This window comes from Dermacentor albipictus, chromosome 10 (genome assembly GCF_038994185.2).
Source record: "Dermacentor albipictus isolate Rhodes 1998 colony chromosome 10, USDA_Dalb.pri_finalv2, whole genome shotgun sequence".
NCBI classification, from domain to species: Eukaryota; Metazoa; Arthropoda; class Arachnida; order Ixodida; family Ixodidae; genus Dermacentor; species Dermacentor albipictus.
The window spans coordinates 42,374,229-42,394,715 of record NC_091830.1 but is presented as its reverse complement, the minus strand read 5'-3'; the positions used below and the strand labels follow the sequence as shown (position 1 = coordinate 42,394,715).

Here is a 20,487-nt window from a genome sequence, read left to right as displayed (position 1 = left end):
TTTTAATTATGTTTATTCAGAGGAAGTTGAGAAAACTGAAAAAAAAACCCATAAAAATCATGTATTTCCTGCGTATTCCCTTGAGATGTGTATAATTTCCATGAAACGTGGAACATCGTCACCTTAAATAACCTTCGCGCGTTTGCAGGCAACCAACGCAGGTAAGTATATGTGACAATTTGTTAACGTGTAACTGTGTCCTTCTTAGCTCTAGGTTCAAGCAGCAACCTACGGCACCGAGAGCGTAGGCTACCATCATTTCGGCCAAGGTGTGGGATGTGTGCAGTTGACATATTATACTTCTAACGCACGTGCTTCCAACCGTTGCTACGAGATCAGCTTCAGTAATCTCCCGCGTAAGTTGTGACCTGTGCTTTTTTAGCGTGCCATCTTTGTGCATATCTCCACAGGAAGTAAGATTTCTTGATCATTTCTTGACCTTGCATGACAGAATTGCGCGTTCTGTGGCTCATGGTCGTGTAGCCTTCTATTGGTGTGACGTTTTGTGAAGTGCTGTGACGAGACGTTTTGATGCTTTCTTGTAGCTACATATTTCGTGCAACTTGCCAATAAACCATTTGGAAATCAGCGCTCTGTTCTTTTATCTAGCCGGCTCGGCTTGTTTCTTCATTTCTATGTTGCGCTGTACCAGATTTAGAGTGTAATACCAACAGGCCCAATCCTTAGCCTTGCGAACCATTGTTCCTGCACATTTTGCCGACTGATGTCTACGGGCTCTACAAACAGCACATATGAATGGATGAGGACTACATGTAAACCGATGTATTTACATTGGTTGCCGGCATTTGTTGCAAGCATGCTATAGGTTTGCTACCAAAAGCAAAACAGACTGATAAATGTTTTTGGACAGTTTATAGAGCGGTGAAATTAATTCACGGAAGATTTATTAGTGATGTGTCGCCATTTTTCCTCACACCTGCTCTGGAACATTACTGAAACCACAAAAGAGCGCAACGATCTTTTATCTTGCGTGGCACCTCCGTCATCTACAGAAATTAACTTTATCTGTGTGGAATCATGTTCAGATAACAGGTCTTCAAGAAGACCTTCCATATCTCACATACAAATTTCAAGGAGCGCCCCCTCAAGCTAGAGCTGTTACTGTGGACCCTGCGTTTCACAACATTATTCCTCTGGCCCTATGTTTTTTAACACAATATGTAATTTATTGCTTCCAATAAAGCAGTTTCTAAACGCCTTCATCACCTTGTCCTTGCTTTTTCTTTTTTTTTTACTGTTCGCATGACCGCGCACGCCTGGGAAACGAGAATGAAGAAGAAGCTGTCAGCTGTTCGCCGCTGTTCGCTTGATTGAGAAACGCCTGAAGTTAATTATCCACTCGGAAGACAAAGTGAGTGCGACGAGTTTGTTTTTCTTTGCCCTGTGTATTTCATATGATATGCTGAAATAATTTTTGTGGGCGAAATCTATTCGGCTATCTTGCTCGCCAGAATTACCTTTTGTGCGCTGGGCGACTAGGTTACGCCTAATGATGGCCAGGAGATGGCTAGTGGGAATTTCTGCAGTTCTCGCATAAAACCAAAATTTGTTTTGTTATCGTTATCGAATTTTTTTCAGTTGTCTGAAGCATGCAGCTCTGTTCCATTTGAGCTACATGCTTCAGCTGCATGCTTCAACTTGAGCTGCTGGCTTGACGGAATTACCTTTTGTGCGCTGGATGACTAGGTAACGCTTAATAACGGCTAGAAGATGGCTTGTAGGAATTTTCGCAGTTCTCCCCTAAAACCCAAATTTATGTTTTTTATCGTGAACAAATTTTTCCAATTGTCTGAAGCATGTAGCTCTGTTCAACTTGAGCTGCATTCAATGAAAGGTGGACACTATTTGCAGAAAAAGTTAGTATTTATAACATAATTAATGTCAAATTATCGCTAAATCTTACATTAAAATGTTCTCTGGTGCCCTCACCGCCATTATATAATACAATCTCTTCAATCGGTTCATGGCTGCACCTCTGGTTTTACTGTCAAAGAATGAGCCAGCGAAAATTAGTGCCATTCGCATCCCATCATCTTTCTCCCTCCCTTGGATTGTGTATTGGATTGTGTACATAATTATGTTCACCAAGGTTGTGCATCAACTGCAAATGCATTCATGAAAGTAATGACATTTAAAATGTGCCACATGCATCTGAAACACTTCTGAGTGGAATTGTGCTGCAGGTTTGAATAACTTGTCCAAATGCTTTAGTAAAACGAGTGGGAATGCAGACGGTTGGGTATTTTTACTTGGTTGAGTAAGTCATTCTATGCAGTGGGTTCACTTCTTTTATTGCTTTTTTGCAATTTGTTGCACAAGGAACAATTTTAAAGTGACTTGATAGGTGTCTTCCAAGGCTGGTCGAGATTAAATAATCTATGTTTTCATATATGATGTTGCTGAGTGAGTTCTCGCATGAAGTTATCATTGTCTAATTATTACAAAACGGACTAAAGGTTTTGAATAGCGTTAATCTATTTGGCAGTTGTACAATTTTTATGATTCCGAAATTGTAGGAAATGCGGTGGTGGTAAGTTTTAAATCAACAGAATCAGTTAGTGCCTGAAAAGGTTAAAACCACGGAGAACCTTAGTTCTGCTTTGCTTGTGCTGTATCTTCCAGCGAACATGTAACTGTTCTCCCTTTTTCAAAACAGCCCCGCACATCGTGTCATTTACATAGTTATTGCAGTTTCACATGTCTTTTTGGCTACACTATCGCTTTGTACTTATTCGCCTTACCAGAAGCCATTGAACTAGGGAACCGTTTTTCAAATGACGCTGTTTGCATTCGTGACCACAAGAAGTTCAGACATGAATAACAGCTACTTATGAATAGCAGAATACTTCTATGGTTCAGTGCTCATTCTTTTCACTCGAGTTTTGTTTTAAGGAGTGTGTAATGTTGTGCCCTGTGCTCCTTTTAAATTTTTTGTTCCGCATGACTACTGTTTGCGAGATCCTTGCATGTTATTTTTTCTGTTTTTTTGTGTCGTTAGCCAATGCTCAAGGTTGTGCTCTTCTTTCTTTTTGAAACAACTTTGCATCGTCTTTCGCCTAATACTCCAACCCTAGAGCCTGTGAGCTATGCAAATAAATATGTTAATTGTTTTTTGGTAACTATTTCAACTTGAGAATTGTCGCTGGTATGTTCGTAAGTCATATTCACTTGGAATAGATTCTGGAGGTGCCACCAGTTTTGAGATACGAGTCCCCATAGTCTGCCGCGAAAAGCAGTGGTGTTCCAGGTACTCGTGAGCTTCAGTGTAGTAACAGGCGTTTTGATTAAAACGTAAACGCAACAACAATGCATTTTTACCACAAGTTCGAGAGCTTTGATCTAAAAACTAGCACTGGTTATGAAATTTGTTCTTTGTAGATGTGCCTTGTGATATCATTGGCTTCGAATCCTCAATTGTATTATTTGCGCTTACTTATTCTTGCGAACCGGCCAACGAGTAATAACCGTTGGTAATATCCATGTCGTAATAGTTAATCAACATTGTAAACCATCGTATCTTATTTCTTCACTTCCAAAAGGCACAATTCAGCAGGCTTGAAACGCACACATGAATTGAGCTTTCGGTCACCCCCCTCTCTTCACTCCTCTCTCTCACTGGTCCTGCAGTGAACTTTAATTTCTGGCTATGGAGTAAAAAATAACTGACTTAGGTATAGCTGGAGGAATACAAGGCCGTAATATGCCGTGTCTGGAACGGCGAGTGACACAGCTATGGGGCCCCAACAGCATTAGCTGGTTCGGAAGAAGCTCAGGCAACCCTCGAAACATTATTAAACAAAGCTTCTGGGAAAACTTGCTTGAAGATCTGTGATGGAACAGATAAGCTACCGCCTGCAAGTACCACGTGTTGTATTCAGTCCCCAAGCAGACGGCTTTGAGGAAATTACACCACTGCTTAAACCACAAGTATTCAGCTACGGCGTTCGATTGCCCTAAACAGAAGCGGCGGATGTCGTTGCCGAATGCAGGAAAGAATGAGAGCCAGCTCAAGGCACAGAGCATCCGCAGTGTGCGACGACAGTCGAGGGAGCCAGGTATCGGAACCGCATCCCATCTACTTTCGACATGGACGACCACCTGCCGGTAAGTCTGGTGTTGACGCATAGAAATATCAGATTCACCAGCTGGCCTGTCACCAGCCATTAGATGTACGTTAAGGATCTACAAGAGGTCAACATAAATCTGGAGTCTAACAACCAGATCGCGCTTATGGCACGTAAATCTGGAAAGGGATTATCATTTACTCACCAGTCATTCACGGCATTCATAAAAACAGTGTCGTTTTCTGTCATGGTCGACCCATACGAAACTTCTTACCAACGGTGGATGTTGGTAATGGTCCACCTTTAACAGCATCACTTACAACAAGGGTGAGCAAATAGAACACACCGTAGGTCATGTGTTCTCTTTGTTCATCTCGCTTGAAATAGGGGATGTTTAAGATGGGACCTGTACGAAGCTGAATTTCCCGCGGACGAAATTATTTTTGCCCAGGTCCTGCCGTACGTCAGCTTTCCCACTTCCCGGCCACGTGGTAGATTGTGGTGCATGCTTGCGAACAAACGCGTCGTGACATCGCAGTGTCCCGCTGAGTGTCACAAACCTTGGCGTAACAGCGCATGTGCCCCTAAACACAGCGAGTCATGCGCAAGCTGCATGTTTCCTTTTAAAACAGGCGAGTGTAAGGGCCAAGAAAGCAGTCGATTGCGTTGAAATCTCTCGCTGACGCAGTTTGCCATTTCGAGCAACAGTATCTCCAAAGTAAAATTTGTAACCTTGGGTACGTCTGTTAATCTAGCTTGCTGCAGTGTGTGGAATTCAAATGTATTTTTGCCCATGTGGATTGCGATGGCAGTGCCGCCTTATCTTCTTCGCGTCATACTCTATACAGTTTGTCTCCATGATCCATTGCGGAGATTGCGGTGGTGCGACATACAGTAACAGCCCTGTCCTTTAGCTAACTGTCACGGGTGCTCTTTCTTCTGGCATTGCAGGATCTTGGCTAAATAATTGCATTACTCACCCTGCTCACTTCTAGTGCTCAGGAGAGATGTGTAAGCGATGTGAGTGCCTGTACAGTCGAGGAAAATGCAAAACGAGGAGACAGGTGTTGACAGTGCACTTACATGCGTGCGCGTAGAGCTTTGCTACGTCGATTTGTCGCTTTGCGTCGCCTGCACGTACTGTTTCATTGATGTTTCCTCGGAAATGTTCCAGCGCGCGTGGAAATTCTTTTCGATGATCTTCTGTGTAGGAAGACATTCCCCCCCCCCCCTTCCCCCCAAATTGTAGAAAACTCAGGCTAGCACACTCAGACTTTGCAAACCCGTTCATATCCCACTCCTCGGTCTGTTAACAGGATAGACCCTGCCCACTCACAGCCGTGCCTCAAATCTGGTCACGAGTGCTCATTTGATCATGTGCTCTGGCTGTGCCCAGCACTTAAAGCCTCTCCACCCATCACGAAAGAGCAATGGGAGGAATCCCTCAAGAGCAGCAATCTTCACATTCAACTCCAGGCTGTCCAGAGAGCCCAGGAGATTGCGGCGGGACTTCGTCTCCCGATCCCATCGTGAGCGGAAATACCAACTTGATTAGATCTCAGTTTTTCAGGACTCAAATAAAGTTCTTGCCAAGTCATTTCATGCGTGGGACCTACTGTGTTGAACACCTTATATTTGCCCCATTTTTTCACTTTTAGTTTTCTTCTGAGCTTAAATGATGGTGCAATCATTGGCCTTGGTTGGTTAGCAATGGACAAAACTATAAAGGAACTTACAGCATTCGAAATCCTCCACACACACATACAAAAAGAAACTGTGTGTGATGACGAAGCAAAGGAAATGGGAGAGAAAAAATGACGCATTCTGCAGAACGAAATAATACATCAAATAATACAGCACCTACTCTACAGGAAAATGCAGATTCCGTCTGTACTTGGAAAGTCGCTGCTGTATATTCTATTAGTCCACTTTTTCCTTTTTATTCTTAGGTTCCCCGAGTTTGGAAGGCGGGATCCCACACTTCTACATGTAAGTTATGCACTTTCTGTGCTTCCCATGTTTGCTGCTACGGGCATGACAATGCCGCATTGGTACAGGAAACGCGTTCGTACTGATATTAAAGCGTAGTTTTTTTTTTGCAAATCTGGCCGGAATTTACTGACCGTGGCTGCCGCTGCTTTCCTGCTGAATAACTTACGGACGAGGTGACGCACATGTAACTATGTAAGCGTAAACTAAGTCACCATGCGCACTAGCACAGCAGATTTGCAGGTGACCCGCTGTGCTCTTTCGAATGACGCTAGAAACCAACAAACACTGCATAAATATTGTCTCACTGCAACAGATAGTCGGTTTCAAGCGCATATTTCCTTCATTAAAACCAAACATTCTACACCCTTCTCACTCCATTTGCCTCGCTTGCTTAGTCGGTTTCTCGCCCAGTAGAACGGGCCGATCCCGAAGACGCTGTAATCAGGTGTCACGTGGGCAGCGTGACTGGCGTCTCCGTATCTTGCCTTCTTGTCAGGAAGTCACGTGATCGCTTTGCACCAAAACGCCCGTGTTACATGAGGAACAATTGTGTAATATTTACTTCCCCGCTTTGACATGACCGTCTGCTCGCATGTGGGCTTAGACTGTGAACAATATAGCTCATAAACATAAACGTCGCAAGATATTACCCGTTGCTGAAAAGACAGTAGAGAAGCACGCTTTGTATCTAGTATTATTACATTTATGTAAAGGCTTCACGAAAGCTTCGCATCACAGCAGTTACGACACGGGCATTGCATCAGCATGCCTTCTTTAAAGCGTAGCTTTCTTTGCCAATGTTCCTTGACTTTCTTGACTGTACCTTGGGGCTGCCATCTGGGTGAATACATACATCAGACAAATATCGAACTTCGGTCCCACAGCATAGCAGCCTCAACAATTAGGACGCGATCGCGAGTATAATTTTCTATCTTTGCCAACGCGAACTATGTTGCGGCAATGATCACCGCCTTTGTCCCATTGCGTGCCACGGGTACGCGACAGCACAGGTGCGCACTTCAGTTCCTTTTACGACAAAGACGCAGGAATAAATGGGGGGATTTGTAGCATTTATTTACCCGCTTGAAGAAAGCTTCGCTTCACATATAGGGTGTTTCTTTATTTAACTTCAGAAATATCTGAAATATTTAAAGCAGAATTCTAACCCTAGAGCTAAATTACACTATAAGACGGACAATACTTCCATGAGCAATGAAACGCGGAATTGCTTAATTGAATAATTCAGTGGTTAAGCGTAACTAGGAGACCTATTGGAATCTGCGAATTGTAGCTAGCGAGTTTCCCAAGGCATATGGACTTGGAAAGAATTCTGAAGGTGGCACCGGTTTCAAGGTAGGAGCCGTCATATTTGCAGTAACGATCCACTGTTGTTCCACTTACTATTTTATGAAAACGCTGTTTTATGCATTGAAACACAAAAGTAACTTGAACGAACGTATTTCGTGGGACACTCTGAAAATTTATATCTCGAAACTGGTATAGTCCTAAAAATGTGCTCCAAGTGGATGGGCCTCGCGAACTCACCAACTACGATTCGTGAATCGCGATACTTGCCGTAACGTAACAAATGAAAGAAGGTAAATAGTGCACCTATATTAATTATTCAGTAAGGCAATTTGGTGCCTCTTAGGAGTAATGCTCGTTTCACCGAGGAATTTAGCTCAAGGCTTAAAGTTGTGCTATTACCACACGCAACCTTTAAAAAGTTCACGTGCAACTAAAGAAAGACACCTGCCGTATGTTCCAAGATATGCTTTGGATGGTCATAATTTTTTAACATTTCAAAATTGTGAAATTAAATTTTTTTTTTTGCGTTTGAGAGTGTGTGTGAGTTTAGGTTGGGTGGGCGTCTAATAAGATGGTAAGCATCAAATATACGTGTCATGGCGGTGGCCGTGCGGTTGCGGATTCGGGGAGATTTCCGTTTAACACGAATACATGACCTGAAATGGAGCACGTAGGTTGGCAACACTATGGCAACAACGGATGTTTTCAACGAAGTCGCAGCAGTGCACCAACAATTCCTCTCTCTCTCTCTCTCTCTCTCTCTGTGTGTGTGTGTGTTGGTGTGTGTGTTGGTGTGTGTGTTGGTGTGTGTGTGTGTGTGTGTGTGTGTGTGTGTGTGTGTGTGTGTGTGTGTGTGTGTGTGTGTGTGTGCGCACGTGTGTGTGGTGTGTTGTGTGTCTATTTTATTCACATGAAAGCCTACAGAGTTTTTTTGTGACAGTTGTTTCTGTTCGCAGTGGGATGAGATTGGCATAACGCGCGAGCACGTCATCCCAATTCTGTATAGATGAACGACAATCCCACATTGCCACTCCCGTTTATTTGCAGGTTCCGCCTCTCGCACGTGGGTCTCTGTGCTGGCATCATCCTCCTCGCCACCTTCGCCCTCCTGCTCGTGTGCGCCATCTTGTTTCCTGTGCTTCTCAACCCAACCCGTACGCAAACCTATCTTTACCTGTCTGTGTGGGTGCGTTTCAAGGATCCTTGTGGCAAGAGTAATAAATGATCAGCTTTTGAGTAGAATAACTGAGTGCGTTCTTTCGTTGGGCTAACGACCATTTCAGGTTAGTATGAGACTTGCCCACTTTCATTTTTGTTTATTCAAATACTCCATAACACCTCATTCGGGCAACAGTGAGGCTGCTGCAATAAATTAAGAATGATTGTAGCACACATCCAAATATATAATGCAGATAAAAACAAACAAAGGAACAAGAAATTACTTTCAAGAGTACAGTGAACTAACTGCTAGTTTAAAACAGAACAGTGTGCACAAGAACCATTGAATATGGTAATGGAGAAAAGAATTATTAAGAAATGGAGCAGAAGCACTTTCTTACTTTGATTAGCAATAAGAATGAGTTGAACTGGTGCACTTAGGTTTTACAGCACAAAAAAGACAATAGCAACGAAAGCTATAGAGGCAACTCGAGTGAATCATACACTTAAATATATTGTTAGTTATTTCAATCACGCAATGTAGTGTTCTACATATGATCTCTACTCGCCAAAATAAAGTGACAGTTCACTTTCCCTACCGTTTCGCTTGGCTTCATTGCCTGATGTGTACTTTTGTTTAGGCAACATGGTGCAACATACTACAAGTTATTTGTTTGTTGGCTTGGTGTGTTTCTTTCTTCTCCTTATTACCAAGACATACTGGACGCTACCACTTTGGCGCACAGATACCTTAACAGGCAAGAGCAGATGCATTTACGGCTTCGTTCTTTATCCTCGAAATTTTGGAACCGAGTCAAAATAACCTGTTATAAAATTTGCAGAGCTGCGAGTGATTATACTTTCGTCTATTTGGTTTCAGCTGAGTGCGCGGAATCTTTGCGCACTGTACAGTTTGCAGCGGTACTGCTTTGATACTGGTCTGTTGTAAATGTGCTCCGCGAAGTATCGAAGGAATAGCTAAGTAAACAAAAAGGAAGTCAGCCACAGTTACCTAAATAAAATAAATGTAGTTCTCAGTTTCGTTGTTAGTACCGAGGAACGAAGGTGGAGGCCGATGTTGGAGAGGGTTTCTGAGAGATGAAGGTTTACCTACAAATTGTTGCATTTGGTCACAGATAGCAGCCATATGCCTAAAGTGAGGACATTTTGTTGTCCTTCCCCCAACCCGACGCAACACACAACTGTTCCATTTGAATTCAATGCGCGCGAAATAACCGCGAGAGGCGTTAAGAAAAAGTGTGTCATATCTCGTGCACACCATGACAAATTCATTGTGGCACTTAGCGAACAACATAAAAATAAGCAAATAAAGAAATTTATTTTAAATTCTTGCTAAGCTGCATAGCAGTGCCATGTTGTGTCGAAATAATGGCAAAGCTAAAAGGGCTAGAAGGCATTACGGAAACGGGTGCTCTTGTTTGTTCGAAGACCCATTTACCTATTTGTAGGCTTTCTAAACTACGTGATCTTAGTTCATTAGATTCTTCGCTTGTTCCTTTGTAGCATAAAATCAATTAGCTTTTTTTTTCAATTTCAGACCCCCAGGTACGAATTCGAGGAAGAAAAGTTACCGGTAAGGATGCAGTTTGTTATTATCTCATAAGACTTAATTTCTGTGACGATGCTTCCTGGCATAATAGTCGGCAGAGTAGGATATGCGTGATTACAGGCTTATAATATGTAAAAGCAGTAGGTTGTAGAGATGTAACATTAAGAGATAGAAACTCTTTATGAACCTGAAGGTAAAAGGCCGAAGTGCGGGTGTTTGTTTTTATAGTATATCAGGTAATTTATGTGTGACACTTGATATAGAAGCCGAACCACAAGACGCTATGTTTAAGAAGGTGCAAATGAGTATTAGTGCAGAATCTTTCTTAAGTTGCAACACAATGCTACGTCCGCCCATTTATATGTATTTTCTTGTACACTGAAGGAAGCCCTCCTCGAATAAGAAAACAAGTAATAGTATATGACCAAGATTCTATTTATCCCAAGAGCTTCAAGTGTTGCGCATTCGAAAAAATAGTTCGCAATGTTTATGAGTCGTATTCGGCTATCTAATGACAATCATTCAAATCTGAAGAGCAGTATTATTGAAACATTCTACGGAAAAGTTTGTATCTTAAAAAAGTCACATGTATGTCGACCTAAGAAAAAAAAAATCCTTGAAGTTTGTTTAGTGCTTTTATTGAAGCTAGGAGTGTTCCTAAGAGCCCGATTTATTCACGCGTGCGTCAAGTGATTGTGTAAATATTATACCAGGTGTTTCACGCAATTCGAGCCAAACTTAAAAAAAAAAAACCTACGCAAATGCTACGTAGCTGGACCGAACCAAGGTAATGTTGTTTGACGTCGCTTGCACATACTAATACTCTTTTTTTGCAGTCAACATAATTGTATAATTAGTCTTAATTATGGAATCAACTTCTCCAATTATATAATTAGATGAAATGTATCAGCGAGAAAATTGTAGAGCAGCATGCAAAAAAACTACCGATACAACTTTCTGTTGCTCAGATACGTGGTACATAAAAATGTTTTTTTGCAAGCGTGAAAGAAGGCCGCAACTACATGCAAAATTTGCGGCGCGACTGGCCGATTCAAGCACTTCGCGTGTATTCGTGGGCCTTCTGAAAAGAAAAAAGCACCTTCACATACCACATATTGAGCAAACGAAAGCTGTACCGGGAGTTTTTTTTTTTCATGTTGCTCTACAATTTTCTCGCTGATACTTTTCATCTAATTAAGTTATTGGAGAAGTCGATTCCTTAAGTAGGACTAATTATACAATTAAGCGGACTGCAAAAAAAGTCTTAGTGTGTTTAGGCGACGGCAAACAACATTACCTTAGTTCGGTCCTGCCACTGGGCATTTGCGTATTTTTAAAATTTTGCTCAAATTAGGTGAGATACCTTGTATATTGGTGTGCTTTACACAATAACTATTAAAAATAAGACTAGCAGTACATGACCAACCTTGCAGGCTGTTTATGTAGCGCTACATAATTTCTTGTTCCCGTTTCAGTCGTGGTTGCTCAGTGGCTACGGTGTTAGGCTGCTGAGCACGAGGTCGCGGGATTGAATCCCGGCCACGGCGGCCGCATTTCGATGGGGGCGAAATGCGAAAACACCCGTGTACTTAGATTTAGGTGCACGTTAAAGAACCCCAGGTGTTCGAAATTTCCGGAGTCCTCCACTACAGCATGCCTCATAATCAGAAATTGGTTTTGGCACGTAAAACCACATAATAATGAAAAAAGCTTAAGATGAACGTGTGTGAACTTCTCGACGATAATTTGTTTGTTTGTTATTCGACTGAGCTAATTAATACTTTCCAGGACGCGGTGGCCAAGAGGACGAGTTCGCGGACGCCACCCGCATCGCCACCAGCGCCGGCTCCACCACCAGCAGCGTTCCGCCAGAATGTGTGGAAAAGCCGTGCCTGCCCGAGTGTAAGTTGGCTGGAGTGGCTGTGCGACGATACACACACGCTTGCGGATTCGTTTTCCTCGCACGTGAATAGTTTCGGCCATCGCGTGGCCCCGTGGTCAGCGTAATCGTATTCATGCTATATACAGGACGAACAACTCAAATACAGGTACGATAACGGGCTTTCGTCCCTTGACGAAGCCGCTGAACCGCTGATATATTAGGGATACCGGAAGCTTGTGCGCCATTTATTCGTTTTAGACGTACACAGGTGAAGACAGAAAGGTCGTGCCAGCTACTGTCTGAGTGGCAGTAAAAGCTTGTAACGAACATTACTGTGGATCATAGTAACCGCGCTTAGTAACGGCACAGATATTATAGCATTTCCTACCCGGAGAAGCTGACGCCAAGAAAACGGATCAAGCAGTAAGAGCTTACGAACCATATGGATAGTGATGGCGCTGGTATGCCTTATGTCCGCGCAGTATAGCCACGCTTATGACATCACCAAGAATAAGCACGGAAGAGACATGATAGGTAAGAACATTAAAGGGCGTGTAAAATATGGCACTATGCAGAAATAAACGATAAAGTGGAACAAAGCATCAAAGATTACAATGAGTGTCACACTTCGCTACTCGTTTCCGAATACAACCCTATATATATGTATGTACATTTATGGTCACTGCTTGTACTGCTGAGCCTCTATGCACTTGGATAAATAAACAAGCTTGTGAACCGAAATTAGTGTGACGTGCTCTTTGCGCATGTCTGCACCAAGAGGTAACATGTAACATGCAACTATTATTGCAACCCAAATATACGAACCTAAATACAGAAACAAGTTTATATATATCACATTCAGATGGTCACTACGCAATATAAAACACCCCGTAAACCGAGGTAGTTCGTTTTACCAAGTTTACTTCTGTGCATTCATGGATCTATATCGTTAGTAGATAGTTAAAGGCTAGTAACTGTCTGTGAAATGTAGTTATTACCTAATAAAGGCTGCACTTACTAAGCGTAAGTTATCGAGGGAAGTAGAAAGCTATTGCCTAATAAATAAATTTTTACGAAGTTTTTCCTAAGATTACAGCCAGATACAGATGCTACAGTTTGTTGGTCGGTAACAATTGCTTCGCTATACCCGAAGCAGAAGTTGAAATTCATTCGCCTCAGTTTTTTATTTCTTGTACTAATGACACCACTTTAACATACGTTTTGGAGTAGCCGGACACTGTCTTGTTGCAGAATTAGAAAAAAAAAATAAATACACTGTACGCTAAGAATTGCTGCTACTGACGCCTTTGCAGCATCAGCGAAGTAGAACTTGGTTGTTCGAATAATAGCTATAGTTATCATTGACATAAAGTGGCGTCGTCAACATGGGTACGCAAAGCGGCGATGAGATGCGGAGGGGACCGTCAGAGACACAGGTAATTTACGGTATCATTAGCTGAAATAGAATGCTCGATTACTATCTGATTCAACTGAAACAGCTCACATAGGCTAGGTGATTATTTGCTCTGCTGTATCACTTTTATCGACGCATGTCCCGCTCTTCATGTATTTCGCCAACTGTAGCATCGGGCACTGTAGACTGAAGGCACGGAGAAGGCTACTAGTGGGCGTGTTAAAATTAGGAAGCGCAGTAGTGCCGTATTATCAACTGGTAAAGGAAACATGTAGTCAGCAGTACACTACCGTTGATTATTGCTGAGATGTGGCAATAAGCTCACAGAGTAATTTAAGTTTGTATGCGCGCGCCAAAATGATTGCATTAGCAGTTTGGTTTTCGATAAAAGCGGGGAAACGTTCCAGCTGTACTGAGTTCACTGCTGGTAAAGAATTCCAATTAACAGTGGTTTGCTCTGTTCATGGCAGTAGTCATATGGTAAATAAATAAAAAAAGTTCAGCTATGATACCGACTTTTATCACGGATGCGTGTCGCACGATCTTTAGTACGTAGGTCAACTGTTCGTACACAAAATTAAAGCATAACATAGCATCTGAGTTGACACTGGGTGATACTAGTTCCTAATTCCCCTTCTTTCTCGTCAAGTGCTTTTTTTCATCTTTTAGTCTTCGTTGTTGGCAGCCCAGCCGAAGTTTACAAGCGATATCTGCGCTAACGTTCTGCGTCACAATGCCGTTACAGCTTTGTACTTCAAGGCCAAGCCTCAGGGACTGTTCAGCTGGCAGGTGCCGCCATGCAGCGATTTCTACAGCTTCGTGTGCACCGAAGACCTGCTGAACCGGACGCACCCACAGTGGCTGCCTTACAAGCATGCCAGCGTCAGCTACCTGTACCGCTCGGCCTTGCGCTACATCCAAGGTGCTTCGTCGTGATTTCTCGAACACCGATTACGCTGAAAACGCCACCACTCTAGACAGGGAAAACATTTGCGATTATATCTCCGACTGCGAGTCCGGGTCGCAATCGCATCGTGGCTAGACCTACTGCTTAAATGCGTAATGAGGGACCGACAAGAACGCAGACGAGCTTAAGCGTGATAATGGGTCGTTACGCTAACCCGGCCCTCGTTACGCGTTTATGCACCGCGTATGGCCATGTTGTTTCACCAACAGCCCCCCGTCGCTGCATTACTAGCATATTCGCACAGAAAAGAGGGTTATGATGTTTGCGTGTTTATAGCTTTCAGCAGCCATCTAGAGAAGTCATTTGCTCTTCCATGGGTCTTTTCCAGAGCTATGCAAGGGAAGTACTCTCTGCTGTAGTTGAGTGGCTGAGTGAGACATGCTTAGAAAATGAGGAAGCATATATGTTTTATTTGTACTGGTGAGGCATTCCTCAATTATGTGTGAAAACCCATGCTGCCAGCCTCTCCGCGGTTCGTTTTTTAATGCAAGATGCAACTGCAAATAAGTAAATAAATAAATAAATAAATAAATAACTAAATAAATAACTAAATAAATAAATAAATGAATTAATAAATAAATAAACATTTTGATATTGGCAAAAAAGCTTCAGTGTAGTTACGAACTGGCAACGTTCCGCACCTCCCATCGTTTCCTGTTCTCAGTTGTGCATTATTTAGGCAGCTTCTTGGTTCTGTTAGAACACAAATTCACCCAAATGTTCCTGAGAAGTGTCAAGCCGAATTTGATCATTGAATGCAGCGGAAATATGAAGCAAATAAAATGTGTTGCCTGCCCTCTGAGACCACAATGTCAGCGAGATTGCCTGGATAGTGGTAACAAGAATAAGGAAAACAATCTGGCAATCTTTGTAGGAGAAAACGTAATGTTTATCTTCGTTTTGGGCGTCAGCTTTTTTTTTTCTAAGATTGTATTTTTGTTTTGGCACGCAGAAGATGCCAAGAACATCCGGACCATGGACACCGCTCTTGCGGAAGTGACTACCTTCGTGCACAACTGCTCCTCCACCCGTAAGCGGTTACATATATATACTTTTTTATTGGCTATGAAGCGAAAGCTATCGTGGCGAAACTCCTGCACATGTTTATCTACGCGAAGCAGTCCAGGCGCGCTTCACGCCGGTGCCAGTTTCTGCAACCTCGCATAGCTCCTTTGGTTTTGTAAAGGGGGCGGTCATGAGTTCCGTATCGGCTCAACTGATGCCAACTTAAACGTTGCACACAATTCGTTGATTTTGGTACGACGGTCACTCGCTACACAAATTGGTCATCAGACTCCGGGGAAAGCCGACAGGCAGGCCAACAGGGGATAAGCACTCATTAGAAGATGCGGACGGCATTTTGCTTTTGAGGATAGCTAAAAATGTAGGGCGCGTCCTCATATTTCTTTTCTTTATTCAAGAATGACCCCGCATTGCCCTAGTGCATAACAGCAAGGGGGGGGGGGGAAGTGTTACAGCATAGATTGACACCTCTTCATTTTGGGAACGTACATGCTCTTCAAGCAGCTCAATTCCATTTCGCTATGCACTTTGTAAGAAAGTAACTAGCGAAAAGGCACGTCCTGGATCGGTATTCACATAATTTTTATGGCATGATCGTTGTGCTTGGAAATATAAAACATTTACTTTAGGTATGCTTTCTTAATAATTTCAACTTTATTGTAGTGCACATATGTACACAAAATATCGAATGGGCAAACAAGAAAGAAACTAAAGCCATAATGGAATACTTACTTACATTACGTCTCGTTTCAAGCTACACGTTGTAGAAAATAAAATATTTATATTTTTATTTGCAACGTTAGGAAAGGCGAACGAAATCACGAGACTAGTTCTAGCAGCGGTACCACAGGTACGCTTCGGTGCCGTAGGGCGGGGGATCGGTCGAATTGACCTGCATTCACGGCTGCAACAGCGTTACTGGACAGAAACTAAGAAAAAGAAGGTGACACCGCACGGCGCTATCAAATCAAACAGTATTGGCTTGAACAAACCTTGAACAAACAGTTGGCTTGAACAAACCAACAAACAAACAAACAAACAAACAAACAAACAAACAAACAAACAAACAAACAGACAGACAGACAGACAGACAGACAGACAGACAGACAGACAGACAGACAGACAGACAGACAGACAGACAGACTGACTGACTGACTGACTGACTGACTGACTGACTGACTGACTGACTAACTAACTAACTAACTAACTAACTAACTAACTAACTAACTAACTAACTAACTAACTAACTAACTAACTAACTAACTAACTAACTAACTAACTAACTAACTAACTAACTAACTAACTAACTAACAAATAAACAAACAAACAAACAAACAACGAAGTGAAGGGCACGTAAGGTCAACGCTAAACTAAATCGCCTTGGTGACGGAGCTCAGGCAGCGCTCTGCCTTACGCCGGACGTCTTGTGCACTAGCGCTTCTGTTGTGACACTGTGTGTATGCACTAGTTATACACTTATACTTAACATCACGCTAACGTTTTTTAATATTGAACTGGGCACTTATTAACGCTGGTGGATTCCCATCATCTCGTGCACCACTGAGGAGCGACGCCTGCGACACCACTTGCGGCGCTTTTCATCACGCTAACGTTGTGAGACGCCTGGTAGCTGCCAGGGCGCTGTTCCTACTGCACAGCAGTTGTCTTGCATGCTGCGTGCTATCAATATGTCACGTTCACGTATAGTTAAAATTCCGTATGAGGAGCAGTTCAAACGGTACTTTAAACCTTGCTATCGCTGCCGAGGCTTCGTCCTTTGGACAAATGCGCCAATTTTTTTAGTATGAATCGCACTTCACTGACTCTTCGTATTGACACCGCGAGAGTATGATGAACGGATACGGCGGTGCCGATCGCATGAGCGCCCTATTATCCGCCATTGAAATATAGCAGTGGAGGCACGCTAGCTACTCAAGTAAAATAAATGCTTTTTTTAGGCTTCGTTGTCTTCGTTTAGAGAGAATTATCGACGTTTTACATGAAGGCCATATTTTTGACCCCGATAGAAGTGAGGATATTTTATGCCATGCTTTACACACGCTGCGCGCTCTACTGCCAATACGACCGCGGGGCCGCCATCACCCAGCCCATGTGACCCACCTGACCACATTAAGGACCTCCCTACATTTGATTACGCCACTTCCGGTATCGGTAAAGTTCACTTTTACACTGTCTACGACATCTGTCCACTTTATATGTATCCGACAGAGCCGACATACCGAATTCGTGGAAGAAACCTCCAGTAAGCTTCGTTTTATTACACGAATTATGCGCTTGAAGGCGGATCGTTCTTGTGATTGCGACATTCATCTATCGTTTGTTCTTAGATTGCATAATTGCTCAGGAAACATAGCTGGGTTACGCCGGGCTCTCTACAATTAGGCTGTGTTGTAGAATTGTACTATGTTGGCGTTTTAAACGAATGAGACAGGCCACAGGTACCCTTCCAGTGAATCAGGACCACATCAGAACTGACAAAATCTGACAAAGTGAATCAATTTGACCATCAAAATAGCACCACCGGCCATTGAAACATCTATAAGGGTAATATAATGCGAATAACGTGCTTGGCATGTGTGAGACCAGTTTCTTTCCAGCTACTTAGCTAATGTAAAAATATAGGCCACCGATGTCTAAAAGAATGCGAGCGTATACCGAAGGTGGTGCAGTCTAAAAATGTGGGCTGATCCCGAACTCATCATCATCATCATCATCGTCGTCATCATCATCATCATCATCAGTCTGGTTACGCCCACTGCAGGGCAAAGGCCTCTCCCATACTTCTCCAGCAACCCCGGTCATGTACTAATTGTGGCCATGTTGTCCCTACAAACCAAACCGAACTTAGAGGCCAGTCTAAAATGAGTGCCTGACCCTGTTCACGGCACTGTTCAATGAAAACAAAATAGCGATGGAGCCACCATTTGGAGGAGGTAATTGGCGAGGGCATTGTGATTAGTAATCTATCTTGATGGGCGTACAATTGGCGGGGATGTCTTATGTGGTATAATGGTTGATATGAAGAGCGGCGTATACCCAATGACACGTCACCAGCGACCGAAAATGGTGTCACATTTGAGGTTTATTGTAGAGCGCCACGCATCCAGGGACCCAAGTTCGCGTGAAACATGTTCATTGAAGAGCAGCATGCACCCAGTGGCAAACACACAGTCACCGAAGTTGGCGTAAAAGTGGTTCATTGAAGGGCGGAAATAGCCAGCAGCACACAGGCAGTGCCTATAGTGTACATAAAGAAAGGTTAATGGAAGAGCAGCACATGACCATTGTTAAATACCCACTGACCCACCTAGGTGTGGCAGTTGGTTTCGAACTTGGTTACCTGAGCACGGCAGCCCACTGCTCTACCCACTAGACCAAGGAGTGCCCAGTGACCAAAGTTGGCGTGATACAGGTTAGCTGATGAGAGAGAGAGACACTCAGACAGACATACCGCAAACGTTATCCATTAGCCCCTTTAATATGTTTATACTGATGTTCAGTAGATTTTCTAGAGTGTCCATGCAGGTTTAGAAAAGTAAGAAACATTTTTTTAGAGTTTAGCAACGTTTATTTTTCTAACGTCTGCCATGGTGTGCGATGACGCAGAGACGGCTGCCCGCACCCGTGAGTCGTTCCTGTTCGCGCTGGAGACCCTGGGCCTCGGCGGCTTTCCCTTCACTCACGAGCACGGCAACCGGTCCTGGAGGCTGGACGAGGTGGTCGCACTCTCGCTTAGGCACCTGGACGTTGCGCCCTTCTTACACGTCCAGCTTCCCGACGCCCACGCGGAGTACCAGGAAGTTCTGGTTAGCTAGTCGTCACCTCTGAACGTTCCTGCTAACTTCAGTTGATTGTTTAGAAGCAACTTGAGCAATAGGTAATTAAGTGCAAGTTCTGCGTTCAAAACGTAGCGGCGCAAGTGTTGTAGACGGACAAGAAACTACAGAAGTGCTGGAATAGGGAGTGGTTGACGAATTGAATCAAGTTAATCACTTAGGAGCGCAACGAATTGACGCTTACAAGGAGAGGCGACAGAAGCGCTTCTAGGTGTCTGTTCATTGCACTGTGAAATGAAAAACGTAATCCATCTCGCCCAATTCTCTATTCTTGTGCAACCTTCAGAGCCTAGACGTCCTTTCGTGGTTACCTTAATAACAATGTAAAGTTGGAGTTGTGCACTGCTCCACGACTATCCTTCTCATTATGAAGCTTCTCATATGCGAGAGTTTTCCAATTTTAACCAATCATAGTGGGTGCTTTTACAAGTTGCATTTGAATTTCTAAAGTATGTGGACACGAATATCTGATATTCCCTGTGGGATATTGTGCCCATACATTGTTTTGTGGCGGCAGATTGCGGCTTGCTTTATGTGGTATATGACGCAAATGACAGTCAGTAAGCACGTATACGTTATTAACTAAGTGCCTGCATTTGGCGTATGTCTTGGGGCAAATTCCCCCGCAAAAATAAGCAATAAAAAGAAGCGTCTTGAAATGGTGTTGCATTTGACGAACTAATATTTTTTTCACTTCTTTGTGTATCCACTGCGCAGAAGGTCCGCGCATTGTTTTTGAGGTATATTGTGATGAATATACAGTAAATCCTACCTAGGAGGTGGGTTTGCCGAAGTGTGTTGTCAGAGGCACCTTTTTCCTTGCTCCATCGATTGGAGTTAATGAGTCTATTTATAGGTTGAATAACACTATTTACATCTGTAATATTTCTAAACAATGGTACACAAATACTGAGAGTTCTAGACCAAAGTACACTCAAGATTTTGAGAGAGACCGGCGTCCTGCTTACAATACAGCGGTAAAGGGAAAGGTTATACAATTTCAGTCTAATGTGTACAAAACTGCTGCTTCAAGTACGATTTATTATGTCAAACGCGGTTGACAGATTTGTTACAACTTTATGCACGAGTAAAAATTTTTGCTTGAGTCCTTTGCGTAAGTTTTTGAATAATGATCGCCTTCGTATAATGTAAGGACTCAGATTGCATATTTGTAACTGCCTTGGGTCTAAAGACTCAATCGTTGATATAATGAAAATTAGGTATGAATATC

At 43.0% G+C, this 20,487-nt stretch overlaps 1 protein-coding gene across 2 annotated transcripts in view; it reads left to right on the top strand.

Annotated features, from left to right (window-relative positions):
• Positions 1 to 1,289: 1,289 nt before the first annotated feature.
• Positions 1,290 to 20,487, top strand: part of LOC135907414 (uncharacterized) — a 45,920-nt gene continuing 26,722 nt past the window's right edge. For both annotated transcript variants that reach the window (XM_065439100.2, XM_070528148.1), the window contains exons 1-9: positions 1,290 to 1,372; positions 4,011 to 4,125; positions 6,035 to 6,074; positions 8,433 to 8,539; positions 10,102 to 10,137; positions 11,902 to 12,015; positions 14,155 to 14,331; positions 15,329 to 15,406; positions 19,027 to 19,226. In XM_065439100.2, coding sequence (XP_065295172.1) covers positions 4,017 to 4,125; positions 6,035 to 6,074; positions 8,433 to 8,539; positions 10,102 to 10,137; positions 11,902 to 12,015; positions 14,155 to 14,331; positions 15,329 to 15,406; positions 19,027 to 19,226 — 861 coding nt within the window. In that variant the 5' untranslated portion in view covers positions 1,290 to 1,372; positions 4,011 to 4,016. The remainder of the gene's footprint in view (positions 1,373 to 4,010; positions 4,126 to 6,034; positions 6,075 to 8,432; positions 8,540 to 10,101; positions 10,138 to 11,901; positions 12,016 to 14,154; positions 14,332 to 15,328; positions 15,407 to 19,026; positions 19,227 to 20,487) is intronic.